This window comes from Orycteropus afer, unplaced genomic scaffold (assembly GCF_000298275.1).
Source record: "Orycteropus afer afer isolate SDZICR_OR568_19922 unplaced genomic scaffold, OryAfe1.0 scaffold00082, whole genome shotgun sequence".
Lineage (NCBI taxonomy): Eukaryota > Metazoa > Chordata > Mammalia > Tubulidentata > Orycteropodidae > Orycteropus > Orycteropus afer.
Genome location: NW_006921669.1, coordinates 9,317,100 through 9,334,435, shown reverse-complemented (window position 1 = coordinate 9,334,435; position 17,336 = coordinate 9,317,100). Strand labels below are relative to the sequence as shown.

Sequence of the window (17,336 nt, the reverse complement as noted above, 5' to 3'; positions counted from 1 at the left end):
ATAATCAAGTGATGGAAATGAAGAAAACTAATGAATAATATTAATAAAGATAACTAATAAATGTTTTTCTTAATTTCTCTAGGCATGATACTGTAAATAACTTCATATTAATATAGTACTGAAGATTATCCAGTGTTATGTACATTTTAACTTTTACCTTGTATTTTTCAAAACTATTCTGTAATGTATACTTTAAACACTAACATTCAATGCTGTCACCAAGTAAAGTTCTACTTATCAGCAATCCCCCTCTCTGTTCTTGGGATTTTTCTGTTCTTTCAAACGAGTACTCTCGGTCAGGAGTCTGATGTTTGCCTCAAAATGGGCCAGCACAAAATGAGAATACCCACAGCAAGGATTTACCATGCTTACTAAACATTTCTTTATAAAACGATTTCACAAAATTTGAATGAACAGTTATAATTAAAGCTTTCTGTCACTTAATCATGTTTTTAGCTATTGTTTGATATTCTTTCAAAGAAAAGATGCTATATTTACAGCTCTATAATTTTAAACATTGAAAACGCTGACATTCAAAAATCTGGGATTTTTATACATACTTACATATACGTCTTTATACATATTTGATACTCAATAATACTAAACCATAGAAAAACCTTCTAGCATGTTTATTCTGTCAATGGAAAGAAATTATACTGCTTCTTTTTCAATCCACTCCATGGGAAATTTATTTTAAATGGTTTTTATACTGGTATATGCCAGTAAAATCTGATTTTACGTGAATATTAAACAAGAATTAATTAATGTGCTTTGAAGTACTGTTCTAATACCAGAATTTAAATTAAAAAGCCAGCATGGAATACTGCGCCCAGAGTTGAACATCAACACGGCAAGCAGCCTTAACCTCAGTGTGACCTTGATCCTTACACACGAAGCATGAACAAAGACCAGAATCTACTGGCTTCTAACAGAAAGAGAAGAGCTACTGAACTCAAAGGAATTTCTCCTCGCGCCTAGCAGCTTCACAAAGGCAACTCTCACTCTGATGGCTATTCTGTTCATGCTGTTTCTCAAACAGATGTAACTCATGACATAAATGAGGATTTTTCCACAAAAAAATTCTTACTCCACTGCAACATTAAAACATACTTACTGGCGGCAGCACCTTAGTGATGCAAACCTCAACTGTTCAATTCTAGACAGACTGCCACCAATGTGAAGAACTGCTGAAAATGCTATAGCTGATAAAACTGAAAGAGTTCATCCTAATTTAGCTAGCTACCCGCTGAAAACAGCTTTCTACTTCTGCCAGGCTGGTCTCTACTGACACTGCTGCAAACATGTACTCCTTTGTCCTGCCTAGGTGGCTCTATCTTACTGATATTCCTTTCTACAAGATGGCAGGATGCGCTTTTCCCTCCTCCACTTAGCCCAAAACTATCCCCCTTCCAAAGCTCCCTTCCCATTCCACTCTGCCAGTGTCTCCTTTATCTGACTTATCATCTCAGGCATTTACAGTCTGCTATGCATTCTATAATTGATCATATCTAATTTTTAACTGTTCCCTATTGTACATATAGCTATTATCTCACCAATGAAATTCTAAGCTCCTTAAATCAGTTCTTCTTCTTACATATTGTACGTGATTAAATGGTGCTCAAAACATTCCTGCTGAATTTAATTTGTTGAGGAATAACAGACTCTCAGGTTGAAAGAACATTTAAAAGTGAGGTAGGCCAATCATTCATCTGATGTTTAAATCACCATATTGAAAACATATCAAGTGATTTTATAATAAACACTAAGCTGTCTTATCATATGACCCAGTAATTCCACTCTTATGTATATACCTGAAAGAAATGAAAACATATATTCATGCAAAAACTTGTAAACAATGTTCACAACAGCATTATTCCTGAGAGCCAAAAAAGTGGAAACAACCCAAATGTGGTACAGTCACATGGTACAGTATTATTCAGCCTTAAAAAGGAGTGAGACACTGATACATGTTATATAACATGAGAAACCCTGAAATGAAGCTAAGTGAAAGAAGCCAGGGACAATGGCCATAGACTGTATGATTCCATTTGTATGAAATGTCCAGAACAGGCAAATCCACAGCACAGTGACAGAAAGGAGATCAGTGGCTACAAGGGCCAATAAACTATATACTTCAAAATGGTAAATTATGTCATCTGTGCATTTTATCTCCACAGGAAAAAAACAAAGACATTACCGTGGGTGGGAGAGGTAGTACCTAAGTATGTAGTAAAGCATGATGGTTGTATCTAAAACACGGTACTAGTCTAATCCAAATAACCACCAATGTCGCTACAAAGCTTTATAAGGATAGGGAATCTATCTCCAAAGAATTAAAGAAAGAATATCCAGTAACTAGTCAAAAGATGAACATCGGGTGAAAGAAGATCATGGTACAAGTACCACAGGACTTGGAATAATTATATTTTGTTTAGTAAATTAATAAAACATCAATGTGACAGTATTCATGTGAAATTATTTTTTAAATTTCCTACTCATGAGGTTCACATATACAAGATCATGTTACACGTGATGAGTTGCTTAAAATTTATAGACTCTTCCAGGGAGCCTACAACATAATAGTACTTACCGGTAAGGAGTTAAAAACAGTAGTTGAGCACGATAGAGTAGCAGGTACCTGAGAAGCCCTACCACCCTAAGTAGCTTTAAACTGAACTAAATGTATCGGACAACTGTTTTAGACATCAGACAACAGGCTAGGACTACAATCCCTGAGATGGCAATCCAACAGCGGAACCCCAAGATCATCACCCTGGCTTTCTGCCTGGAAGCAATTTTCTGAATTAGGGGATGGTGGTGTCTCAGACAAGGCACAGTGACCTTGTTGAATTTACGAAAATAGAGGCCAGAGTTTGAAGAAGCACCAACAGCAGAGATTTGGGGGAATCACACAGAGAAAGGGCTCCAGAAGCAGACAGGGTATATACAGACAACTGTTTATTCACTTAAGTAGAAAGCCAAGTGGAGAAGGAATAGCTTTTCAACAAATGGCGCGGACACAATTTGACATCCATACGTAAGTGAATGAACTCAGATTCATACTTCATGTCATATACAAACATTAACTCTAAACGGACCATTTAGGAGCAATTACAAAGGAGAATGAGGAAACTTGCAGGTAATAAATATGTCCACTATCTTGATTGTGACGATGATTTATGGGTGAACACCAATGTCAAAACTTATCAAATTGTACACTTTAAATATGTGCAGCTTTCTTCTAAGTCAACTGATTCTCAAGAATGTTGTTTTAAAAAAGTGAACAGGGTTCTGAATTGCAGTAATGTATTGATGCTGGTTTCCTGGTTTGACAGCTATTTTGTGATTACGTAGGAGTGTTTGTATTACAGAAGAGATACACTTTCATGGATGGGGTGCATCTTGCTCTTAGGTGGTTCAGAAAAAGTTATTCTGCTCTATTCTTGTAATTTTTCTGTAAATTTGATATTTCAAAATAAAGAGTAAGATCATAAGGGGATATTATGAAGAACTTTATACCAATGAACTTAAAAATTTAGATAAAAGGAATAAATTCCAGGGGGAAATATTATCTAGAATGAAATAACAAATATAAAAAATATTAAGTTTGATACTAGTGAAGAAATTCAATCTACAATTAAAAACCTTACTAAGAAAGAAAACTCTAGAACTACATGTCTTTATCAGTGAATTCTACCAAACATTAAAAAAGAAATAATGTTAAATGTGACACAAACGCTTCCAGAGAACAGAAGAAAAAAGAACATTCACCAATCCATTTTATGAGGTCAGCATAACCTTGATATCAAGAACAAAAACATTAAGAGAAAGGGTAATCTCATTCATGAACGTATGCAAATACCCTAAATATTAGCGAACCAAATCCAATTTACATGAAGGATAATACATACGACCAACTTGGGGTTATTCCAGAAATGTAACTAACATTAGTTTAACATTTGAATAAGGAAAAAAAATCAACAGATGCACAAAAAATATTTGATAAAACTCAATGTTCATTCATGATTACTTAAAAAAAAAAAAAAAACCCTCAGTAAATCAGAAATAGAAGGCAACTTCTTTATTTTGATAAAGGACTTAAAAACCAATAAACAAAAACCGATGGCAAAAATCTCTAAGAAATAAGATGGGAAGACATACTCTTCCAGGTATCAAGACTTATTCTAAAGCTCCAGCAATTAAGACACTTTGGTAATGCTAGGACAAGGACAAACAGACCAATGTAACAAAATAGACTCAAAACAAACCCATGTATATATGATGCTTACTTTATGACAAAGAAGGCAATACACAGCAGTGGGGAAAAGTGCTGATCAATTGGATATCCACATAGGAAAAAAGAGAACATTATAAACCACAGTGATTGCACATGTAATGTGAAAGACAAGGCAATAAATCTTCTATAATACAGGAATATAATATAATACTTCATGACTCTAGAGTAGGAAAAGTTGTCTTAAATAGGGCACTAGAAAGACTAAGCATTAGGAAAAAGACTTGATCAACTAGATTATATTAAATCTAAGAACTTTTGTTTTTCAAGACACAAATAAGGGAGGGAAAATTCAAGTCACGTATTTAAAAAAACAAAAACAAAAAAACTCACTGCCATCAAGTCAATTCCAATTCATAGCAACGCTCATTGGGTTTCAGAGGTGGTAAATCCTTATGGAAGTAGATTGCCCCATCTTTCTTTCATGGAGTGACTGGTAGGTTTGAACCACTACCCTTCTGGTTAGCAGTCAAATGCTTTAGGCACTGTGCCACCAGAGCTCCTTAAGTCACATAGTACAAATGAAACACAACGCACTGCCGTGGAGTCAGATCTGACTCATAGCAGCCCCTCCTTGGGATTCTGAGGCAATATCACTATGGAAGTAGATTGTCCAACCTTCCTTCTGAGGAGTGGCTGGTGGGTTTAAACCACCAGCCTTCTGGTTAGCAGCGCTAAGCTCCTAAGCCACATAGTAGATGACAATATATGCAAGAAATATAACCAAAAACAGAGCATATATCCTTAATATATAAAGACACATACAAATCAGTAAGAAAAAGTCAACTCAATAGAAAAAAATAAGCAAGGAACTTGAACAGGTAATACACAGATGATGATGCCAGGGGATCGAAACATGTATGAAAAAGTGCCGAATCTCATAAGTAATATCAAATTAAAACCACAATGAAATACCCCTACACACTCACCAGAATAGCCAAAGGATATGAAGCAAGTAGAACCCTTATACAACACTGGTGGAAATGCAGTTATTCATGAAACACTTACACTGTTAGGCAATTTCCAGGAAAGTTAAATAAACACCTATCCTCTGACCCCACAACTCCACTTGGGTATATACGCCGAAATAAGTGCATGTCTAAACCAAAAGACAGGTACAAAATATACATGTTGTTGTTGTTGTTGTTGTTGTTGTTATGTGCCGTCGAGTCGGCCCCGACTCATAGCGACCCCTCCTTGGGTTTCCGAGGCAGTATCACTACGGAAGTAGGATTGCCCAACCTTCCTTCCGAGGAGTGGCTGGTGGGTTTGAACCGCCAGCCGTCTGGTTAGCAGGCAAGTGTCTTAGCCACTATGCTACCAGAGCAGCTTTATTCATAAAGCCTTAAATGGGAAAACCCAAATGTCTATCCGCAGGAGAAAGTATGTGATTGAGTGTGTGTCTAGTGGTACATGCACACAATGACATCCATACAGCAATGAAAGTCTAAAATATCAACAGATGCAACTAGGATCAATCTCAAAAAATATCTTTTTGAAAGAACACATGAAAAGAAAGAAGACATAATGTATGTACTATTGCAATACCATTAATATGAAGTTCAAGAACATGTAAAACTAATCTATAATGACAGAAGGCAGAATACTTATGAGGGTGGTGGGGTGGTGATGCCTTAGGAAAAGCATAAAAAATCTTTTGCAGTGATGAAATGTTCAATCGTTATCACAATAAAAAAGAAAATCAATGAGGTGAAAACCATCTATTTCTGAAAAAATTCCTTCTAAGTATTCACAGCAGCATTATTTGCCCATCAATAGAACAGAAAGTAAATTACGGTATACGATACAACAATGAATATGAATGAACTACAGCAACACACAACAAGGATGAATCTTGTAAACATAAGTGAGAAAATCCAGACTCAAAAGGACTTACACCTATGTTTCACTTACTATCTCATTATCTGACATTTCACATTTACAACATGAATGAAAAAATGTACTATCCAACTATTTTGCATATTAATGGCATATATCTGGCAGTAACAAATACTGAGGTGCAAGGTGAGAGTAATGGTGGATGTAATGATTTAGGTTATATGTCAATTTGGCTGGGCCATGACTTTCAGTGGTTTGGCAGCTAGGTAATGATGCAATCATCGACTATTTTGTGATCTGATGGTCATCTTCCATTTCTGCCTAACACAAATCTTTGAATAATGAAGACTTTTGCATGAAACCAATTTTCATATAATGACCTGGTCTTTGGAAACTAACAAAGTCAGTAAGTGAGCAGTGGGTGTATACTGCTTCAATCCATTTACACAAAGTTCCAAAACAGGAAAAACTATATGATAGTTTTAGAACTATAACCAATGTTAGAAGTAAAGACTCGTAGTTATGTGAAAAGGATGGATGATACCGTGATTAAGCTGGGTCATGGGAGGAGTTTCTGGGAATATTCTTTTTTCTTGACTAGGCTGGTAGCTGCATGAATGTTTTGACAACTCACTGAGCTACAGATTTATGTCTGTTCATTTTTATGTGTGTATACTTTGTAATAAAAATGTCTAAATATAAATAAACATCGCCATTAAGAAGACAGATACCAAGCTACACGGGTCCTGCTATAATGTGTGCCCTGTTTGTTTAAAATACAATTTGAGACCCAATTCAGCTTGCTAGAAGACTTGAAATATATCACTGTTTTATTATTATTTTGTTGCTTGATTAATCAAGCCAAATGCTTAGCTACATATAAATGCTAACAGGACAAGTGAAGTTACTAAGAACAAGGAAAAGGCTAGTCTCACTGCCATGGAGCAAATATATAATATATAAGGCCACTTGAAATACATATATAAGGCAGCTAGATGCTGGACTGCCTAAAACTAAAAAGTAAGTGATAACATTAAACAGGGAGGAAAAAACTAGAAAGCCTACAAATAATTCACAATTGGTGAGGTTAAAATGCAGGTGAACTAGAAGTACAAAACTTCAACTTACGCATTATAAATAGTATATGTACTGTGAGAGTTGCTAGGAAACCATTTCATTTATCTGAAAGTAGTGAAGAAGAAATAGTAGAAAAAATGAAGGTGGACGGACCCCAATGAGTTTGGCTGTACCTCCAGACAAAGAGCTTTCCTACTGTCTGATCTTTCAAAAGCAAAGGGACATGATCAGTCTTTTAAGTGCTAAACCTGGCATTTACTTCAAATGCTGAGAAGTAATTACAAATAAATAAATAAAAGCAATGGCCAGAGACAGGTAAAATCTAACAAGAAACTATCTGCTCTGTTTCTCATTTACTAGGGGAAAAAAAAAATACTAAATCCTAGTTCTAATTGTTTTTTGGCAAGGATGTCATCTGAAAGGATAATTCTGAAGGTTAAAAAAAAACCTGATTTATAGAAAAGAAGCAATTATAATAAATTTTTATTAATAAACTCCTACCATCTCCTCAACTTATGCTGCTGGGAAAATGTACTATCTACATGCAAAATAATGGAGCTGGACTACCTGTGGTGGTGAAGTTTGTGTGTCAATTTGGCTGGGCCTGGTTGAGTGGCTGGTCAGCTGGTGGTAGTTATTCCCCATGATGAGACTGGCAATCAACTCCATGGTGAGACCTACCACAAGCAGGTTAGTAGCTGCTTTAGGGATGTGGTCTGCTTTCCATATATAAGAAACAGCTTTGGAAGTGGTCTCTAGCTTATGGCACGCTTGAACCCTGCATGCAGCTGAGTCTTTGTTCAGCAGCCTGCTATGCTCTGCCAATCCTGGGACTTTCAACGGACTTGAATCAATGGCCTGCCATTAGTTTGGTAACACTGGGACTGTGCTATTTTGTCTGTCAATCTTGGGCTTGTCAGCCTTAGCAGCCAGTAGCTAGCTGCCTTAGTGAAGAGATGCCTCTAGCTTCAGTAGGAGTAAGAGGTAGAGCTGAAGCTCAAGATCGAGGGGCTTTACCCAGCCCCTAGAGCCTGGCACTTTGAACTCAAGACTTCTAGCCTCCTGAGCTGTAAGGGAATAAATTCCTATTTGTTCAACCTATCCCATTTGTGGTATATATTCTTATCAGAGCAGCACTAGGTAACCAAAACAACTACCTTAATCATCTACAAAAATTAACTCAAAATGGATCAAAGACTAACTTTAAGAGCTAAAACTATAAAATTCTAAGAAGAAAACACAGGGGAAAATTTTCATTATCTTGAATTTGAAAATGGTTTCTTAAATATGACTCCAAAAACTCAGACAAGAAAAGAAAAATTAAAGTGTACTTCAACAAACTTACAAGAGAATACTACCAAGAGTGTCAAAGACTACCCTCAGAATCTGAGAAAACATTTGTTAATTATGTACCTGAGAAGAGTTTACGATCCAGAATATATAAATAACTTTCACAACTCAACAACAAAAAGACAAGCAATCAGTTTAAAAATGCACCAGCACAACAGTTGGTCCCAGACAGAATGGGAAAAAATATTTTACTTTGAAAAAAAAGTGAGACAAATAGGAACAGTAGAGAACAAAGGACTCCCTCAGACTATAGCCCTGAACTGAGTCCATCCTCTAAGATCTCCTTGTAGTGAAATAGCAAAGTAGGACAAAAAATAAGGATATTACCTTAAGATCTGTGCCTTTTTAAAGACCATCAGTACAAGATCAAAAGGTCAACAATTTCTTAAATGTAAAGATGAAAAGATAAGGGGACAGGGAAACAAGAGGACCATTAAAGGAATAGAAAGAGCACAATTAAAGAGAATGCTAACGCCCTGTATTAAATATAACTAAGTTACTGAACAACTGTGTGGAAACTGTCTAACAGGAACTTAGCTTGCTCTGTAGATTTTCACCAAAAACCAATAAAATACTTCAAAAAAACAAAGGCCAAACCCATTGTCTTGGAGTCATTTCTGACTCACAACAACCCTGTAGGACAGAATAGAACTGTCCAGTGTTTCCTAGGCTGTAAATCTTTACGGAAGCAGACTGCCACATCTTCCTACCATGGAACAGCTGGTGGGTTTGAACTGCTAGTACTTCTGTCAGTAACTGAGTGTTAAACCACTATGTCACTATAGCTATTAAAAATGGGCACTGAACTGTGCACCCAAGAGATAGACAGATGGTAATACCAACCAATGTGTCCACAATACCACACTGCCATTAACACCAAACACTAGGCTATACATAAACACCTGAGATGATCAGACAGGGTCAGTGAACAGAGGTATACTCTAGACCAAGGATAGATTCAGCTGAGGCTAATCTTGCACAGACACCAGTGATACAAATACCTGCAGTCCTTACAGAAACAATAGAAGACAGACACAGAGTAATCTCTCACAGACATCCCAACACTATGGGAGAGAGATCCAATAGATCTACTACCTCAGGACCACAGTACTGGGGGACACCAGACTCAATTGGCACAACAAAATACATAAAAGCATTGCTCCACATCCTACATTGGTGAGTAGCAACTGGGGTCTTAAAAGCTTTCAAGCAGCCATCTAAGATGCAGCTAACAGTCTCCTAGCGTCAGAAGTGAAGAAGAATGCAAAAAAAAAAAGGGGGGGGGGCATTTAGAAGCAATCAGCCCTAGGATACAACGGCCCTCGAGCCCAGAAGAACTGGATGGTGCCCAGCTACCAATGCCAACCACTCAGGAAAGGATCAAATCTGGAGATCCTGGATAGAGTGAGAGAGAAAACATGTTACAAAATCCAGAAACTCAATAATGACCAGAATTACTGGTCAGATGAGATCTGGTGAGACTCTCAATACTATGGCCCTAGAATACATTCTGCCCCTGGAATAAAACTCACCCCCAGGGGCGAGCTCTCAGCCTAATAGTTAACAAGATGTACATGCAGCCTACTCAACTCAGGATGCCACACCCACATACTCAATGGTAATACATCCCTTAGAGCAATGGACCATGGGACACCAGAGGACCAACATTCAAACTGAGGAAATGCAGGACAAACAGGAGTGCATAATTATGAGGGGCACAGAAGGAGGGTAGGAGACTGAGTTAGAGTTGGGGAAAAAAAAATGGGCAAAGGTTTTGAATAGGCACTTTTTTCGAAAGACATACAAATGGCCAGTAAGCACATGAAAAGATGACTGACATCATCAGTCATCAGGAAAATATGAATCAAAATCACAATGAGATATTACTTCACAACCTCTGCCAACACAAAAACAAAAACCCAACCCATGGCCATCTAGTCAATTCCAATTCACAGTGACCCTCATTGGGATTCCAAGGCTGTAAATTTGAATGGAAGTAGATTGCTTCATCTTCCTCCCATGGAGCAGCTGGTGGGTTTGAACTGCTGACCTTCTGATTAGCAGCCAACTGTCTTACCTACTATACCACCAGAACTCCTAGAATAGCTACAATATAAACATTTTTCATAAAAGGAAAGTAACAAGTGAGACAACCATGCAGAAAAACTGAAACCTACTGCTGGTGCGAATGTAAAATGCTGCTGACACTGTGGTAACTAGTTTGGTGGCTCCTCAAAAAGTTAAAACACAAAAAACTACCCAAATGACCCAGCAATTCCACTCCAACATATATAACCAAAAGAACTGGTAACAGGGACTCAAACAGGTAATTTGTATGGGACCGTTTATAGGCACATTATTCACAACAGTCAAAAGGTAGTAACAACTCAAATGTCCCTCAACAGGTAAATGGAAAAAGAAAAATATGGTATATACATATAATAGAAAAATATTCAGCCACTGAAAGGAATGAAGTCCTGATAAATGTCACAATGTGGCTGAACCTTGAAAACCTCCTAGACGAAATACAGCAGACACAGAAGAACAAATACTGTAAGATTCCACCTTGATGAAATACCTAAGCCACTGCCATTGAACTGATTCCAACTGATAGACTCTATAGGACAAAGTAGAACTGCCCCACAGGGTTTCCAAGGCTATAAATCTTTATAGGAGCAGCTGGTGGGTTCAAACCGCTGACCTTTCGGTTAGCAAGCAAATGCTTCAGCCACTGTGCCACCAGAAGAAACAGCAATAAATTCAGAGAGATAGAAAAGAGATTAGAGTTTACTAGGGGCTGAAGGTTGGAGGGAGTGGGGAGCTATGCTTAACTGGCAGAGTTCTGTTTGGAGTGATAAAGAGTTTTGAAAATGAACAGTGGTAATGTGGATATTATTAATGCCACTTAATTGTACAAGAAAATGTTATCAAAATAGCAAATTTTTGGTTATATATTTTACCACAAAAATAAATAATATAAATTCATACCAAATAAACAATGAGTTAGGAATTTCTAATCCTTTTACCCTACAGAAATGTATGGAAGCCTAAAGTCACTGGTAATATCAGATACATTTTCAAATTCTGAATTCAGAGAAATTTTCTCTAAATGTTAAAAAGGAAGACTGCTTTAGGTGAACTTCATACCGTAAGGTTTTTCTTCTGTTACTTTCCCTGTAGAATCTAGTGTATCAGTAGCTTTCCCCAATTCTCCAATGGCAATATATCTCTAAAGGAAAAAGGGAGAAAAATAGGCCATAAGGTAAAGAAAGTACTAGCTATATGCATCTTCAAGTTTATACAGAATTTGTTAGTACAGCCAACGCAATACAAAATTAAGGCAAAAATATGAGACAGCAACTGTTTGTTTTTGATATGTAGGAAGCATGGGTACAAACTAAGGACCGTTCAGAACGCCCACACAAGACAACATGAAAGAAACGCTTGATTTTATTGACAATTAGTGCTTAAAAACACTAAAACAAATTTTCTAAAACCAGTTTCAGATTGGGCAGTTTTTTTTTTTTAATGAAAATTCTCAAATATACCCAAGTAGAAAGAGTGATACAGTTTGCACAATTTTGAGCCACCACCAGTTTGCACAATTTTGCCATACATGATTAAAATACAGAAATAAATCAATTTAGAACTTCTTATATGACACAAATCTTAGTAACTACTAGATCGTATCATACATGCACACAAAAATTAATATGGAGAAAATAAGCAAAACTAGTGTGACAGAGGTAGCATACTGTATTTCCTTAATAAAGAGAAATTAAATTCATACTTCTTAAACTCTCAGAAAGAAAAAAGTCACTTCTACAAACCGATAATTATTCACACATAAAGAACAATTTCTTTTAGTTAACTGAGAACAGTCTTACTTGTCATCTCAGGGCCGACTTGTACTACCTATTTTTTCACTATTCTCTTTTGGTCAAATTCAGATTTTATTTGGTGTATCATACGCAGTAGGAGCTCTGGCAGCATAGTACCTAAGGAATCTGACTACTAATCAGAAGGCTTGCGGTTCAAACCCACCTGACTCACAGCACATAACAACAACATGCACTAGGAGCCCTGGGGGCTGAGTGGTTAAGTAATAGGCTGCTAGTCGATGGTCTGAACCCACCAACCGCTCTGTGGGAGACAAATGTGGCAGTGTGCTTCACAGCCTTGGAAACCATAAGGCCTCTGATGGCTCTGTGGTTAAAGCACTGGGCTGTTAACCACAAGGCCAGTGGAGACCATATAGGGCAGTTCTACTCTGTCCTAGTGTTCCTATGTGTTGGAATCAACGTACATGAAGTAGTGAGAAAACGGGAATATAGGTTCTACTAAAAACAATTTGTAATTATGTGGGCATTTTTTAAAGAGGGAAGCTCCAACTACTTTGCAGAAATACATTCATCAATGACAAGCTCATTATGCTATGAAGGGACCAGGAGCAAAAATGAGAAAACTATTAAAAGTTCATATTCCCATAAACGTGCAGGCATTTTATGTCAGCCTTTGATGACATCACCTTCAAATAGTGCAAAATTACTTTTTTTCAAATACAACACAGGAAAAAAATGTTCTGATGCATTTGAATTTGTTTTTTTCACTTCATTAAAAAATTAGTTTCTGGTAATTAAACATCGTCTCATCATGTCAGATACCCACTCTTACTGCTATATTCAGAGCAGTTACCTTGCTCAAGGACTTAAGCTGCTGCGGGAGAAGTGTAGCACAGTGGGTGGGAAAGGCACAGCCTGAGTGGAAAACTGGCTGGGTATGAAGAGGAGACACCACAGTCAAATTAGGCTCCTAAAAGAGCCTTATTTTCTTATCTTAAAATGAGAATAACAATAGAACCTTTAAGAAGCAAAGGGTTTAGAACAGTACCTGGCCCTAGTAAGCAAAGGATAACAATACTATTATTACTTTACTTAAAAAAAAAAAAAAAACTGATTCACAGGAACAGTGGTGACAGTGACTCATCTGGTCACACTGAGTTCCCTTAAGTAATGCAATTTTGTGTACAATGTGGCTTATTTAAGGAGCTCTGGTAGCGTAGTGCCTAAGGCACTTGACTGCTAACCAGAAGGTTGGTGGTTCAAACCCACCAGCCACTCCTCGGAAGGAAGGTTGTGCCATCTACTTACTTCGTAGTGATACTTAAATGTTCAAACCAACCCAGAGGTGCTTTGCCTCTGAAGAAATACCTGGCAATCTGCTTCTCAAAGGTCACAGGCATGAAAACCTTGTAGAGAAGTTCTACCTTGCACACAGGGGTCACCAGAGTCAGTGCTGACTGACAGCAACTGGTGGGAGTAGTGGTGCTATGTGTTAAGTTGTACCTAGGACCCTAACACACTTTCCAAGTACTCAAAGCACATTCAAGTTCAAGATTCCTTCCAGTGCCAAAATATTCAATAACACCTTAACTACTTTTGATAAAAACTGAATCTTTATACACTCCTTGGAAAGAACAATCATGGGAGAAAGAAGGGCTGCTTATGCACCGGGAGACAGCTAAGGGGGCAGGAGGGCATGGAGGAATGGACACAGGGAAGAGGTAACTATCAGGAGAAAGTGGGAGGGGAGCTGTTGCATTGTGGTAAATTGTGGTCAATGTCATGAGACAAAGTGTATGTGAACTGCTGTATGGAAAAGTGAATTTGTTCTGTAAATCTTCACCCAAATCACAATTAAAAAAGTAAAATAAAATATGAAAAATAGAATTGTGGAAAAAAAAAACCTGAATCTTTAACATACTTAAAAGTAAAATTTAAATAATTTAATTCTTTCAACAAATACATTATCTAAAATTAGAAGTGTGAGAAATACAAATAGCTAACCAGACACTAACATATTTTTGAAACACGAAACACTCACGAACTAGGTTTCTGTAACAAGATGCACCTGGGATTTTCTATTTATGTTATACAGTCACCAAGGAGCAGCAACTCATGGTCTGACAGTTTTCCCAGCTGAACACCAAAATGGCTCGTGACAAATACAAGCAAGACCAAAGCCAATGATGTATTTACATTTTCATCATATTTCTGGAAATAAAATTTTAAGTAACACTGAGCATGTGTGCGTGTAGTTTTGGGGAGAGAAGTATGAATGAATATTCCCATGAACTCAACATATTTCATCTTGGGGAAATAAAAACACCAATATTCCTAAACGTAACTGTATCTTTCCTGTCACTAGTGTGAAACTGATTTGTTTATTGCAAAGATTCTGGAAAACTACAAATAATATGGAAAAAAATACAAATCATCCATAATCCTATGGCAAAGTAACCATTTATGTTTAAGAATTAAGAAATATTAAGCAACCAGTAAAAAATCTATCAGAAACAGATTTAAAACTCTGCATTTGAACAGTGTACAAATTCACTCTGACAGTCAAACTCCTCCACTCAGTAACAAAACTTCTGTACATATTTTGTTTTTTTTAATCAACATTTTAAAAATTACAGAGGAAGCCATACTGAATTATTTTCATATTTCTGAGACACTGATACTTTTCAACAGAAGGAAAAGGTTTTTAAGTTTACTTAGGTCACTGCAACTGTGGTCCATGGACAAGCTAAATTAAAAAAAAAAAAAAAGGAGGGTATTTAAAAACTTATCCAATATGACACTGCACAGCAATTATTTATATTTTACAAAAGCCCTCAATCAGTCTGCAAGGAAGTGGAAATTTTAAAAAAATAGTCTTTCACCACAGATTTGTTTAAAAGAAACAATTTAGATAAAATCTGTTCACTTTACCAATGGCTTACATCCCATGTAGAGCGAGAGTTTTAAAACAAACAAAAAGTTTTGTCCAGGAACTTGATGAAATTCTTCTAGCATCTGCTGGCAACTTCATCTTCCTTCCACAGGCATTTTCACTACTCTTAACTCCAACTATTATACTCAACACCTAGTCGCTAAGTAGAACACAGATAGTATTCTCTCTCTGGAGCTAGAAAAGACCCAAGAGGCATCCAAATAATTTTCCCTAAGGAAAAGCTGAGAGGCCCAGAGAGGTAGACTACTTCGACATCTTGACTTCTATTTCCACACTCCTTCCACCGTGCTGAGAGTAACTCACTGAACACCAGCTGCCGTCCACAGGTTTGCGCTGCCTCTGTATAACCCCAACCCTCTCCTATCACATGCTTTAAAAAGGGATTTTTTTTAATTTAGTCAAGGTTACTGTCAGAGATGAAAAACATAACTTATCATTTTAAACAAGCTGCATTCTTTTCTCTAATACACATTTTTTAACCATTTAACAGAGGACAGCGGCAGTTCAGTGGTAGAATTCTCACTCTCCACATGAAGACCCAGGTTTGATTCCAGGCCAGTATCTCAGCACAGCGACTCCTCCGTCAGAGGAGGCTTGCGGGATGCTGAACAGGTTTCAGAGGAGATTCTGGACTAAGAGAGACTAGGAAGAAAGACCTGGCAATCTACTCCCAAAAGTCAGCCAATGAAGACCCTACAGGGTGAACTTAGCTCACAAAAGCCGTTCGACAAATCACGTGTTTTGTTGGAAAATATATGGTTTTACAAAATAATACTATTACTATATACATTTCCAAGTTAAAAAAAATCTGCCAATTAATGATCTTTAACTTCCCTTACATCTAAGAAATATGATTATATAAAAAAACTAAGTACACTTTTAAAAAAATTATGGGCACTGCAGAATTTCTTTTTCTAAAAGTTAATTTGTTTTTCAAGAATTTCTAATTTATAGTCTTACTATTTTAAATTTCAGATATCAGAATTACAGACATTGTGATTAATAATGACATTCATTCACGCAAGTGTTTTAATGACCAGTTAAAAAATAAACTGACTTAAAATCCAACACAAAGGTCACTAAAACATTAAAAAAAGAAATTCAAAAACTAAAAAAAAAAAACCAAAAACCCCAAACTATTCTAGTATTCTTACCTTGGTCCCTGATAGCATGCTGGTCAACATTTTTGTTCCCCTGCCAACTCCAACCACTACAAATCAAAGAAAGAAATATTTATGACACTCCATTCTGTGAACTGCTTTTTAAATACCTACATTCTAAAAATCATAATTTCTTGTCATATATAATGTGAAGTTAGAAAGAGCATATTTTTAACATAAATTGAGACCATCTATTACTCCAATTAATTGAAGTTGTCATACAACTAAGAAATCTAAAAGAAATGGAGGGGAACAGAGATAAATTTTTTCTATTCTCAATGTGATATCACAATAGAAACCTCAACCCAGCCAATTACACAATGAAAAATTTAAAACAATCTCAGAAGATTCATCTAAATTTTATAGGAGTGTCAGTGAAAAATATATGGTACAATTAACCATGTTTGACATCTTTTGACAGAGCTCATTATTAAACAAAGCAAGTCATCATCACAGCTAATGGATAACCCAAAGATGATCAGTGCAGCATACAATCAAGGAAATCAACCAAATTCAAAGAATACAGAAAAAAATGAAAGGGTAGAGAATGTGTTATAAACAAGCATAAAATACAACAGTGGCCCACTTGTCTCTTAATTTCAAAGACTTCGACATCTTCCAACAGGTAAGGCTGAGAGGATTTAATCATTTCTTCACTTAACAGCAGGCAAATTTTTATAAAATCTGAAGTAGTTACCATTAATGGATACAGGTGTGTATAACCATCACAATTTAGAATCACAAGAAGAAATGAGAAACAATTGGCAAGTTGAAGGAATTACCATCAATATTTATAATCACTACTCACTATTTGGGAGCTC

At 36.6% G+C, this 17,336-nt stretch overlaps 1 protein-coding gene across 1 annotated transcript in view; it reads right to left on the bottom strand.

Annotated features, from left to right (window-relative positions):
* TRUB1 (TruB pseudouridine synthase family member 1) overlaps positions 1-17,336 on the bottom strand; it is a 28,145-nt gene that overhangs the window by 5,898 nt on the left and 4,911 nt on the right. The window contains exons 4-5 of the mRNA XM_007941593.2: positions 16,510-16,565; positions 11,708-11,789 (exon numbers count right to left, since the gene is read on the bottom strand). Coding sequence (XP_007939784.1) covers positions 11,708-11,789; positions 16,510-16,565 — 138 coding nt within the window. The remainder of the gene's footprint in view (positions 1-11,707; positions 11,790-16,509; positions 16,566-17,336) is intronic.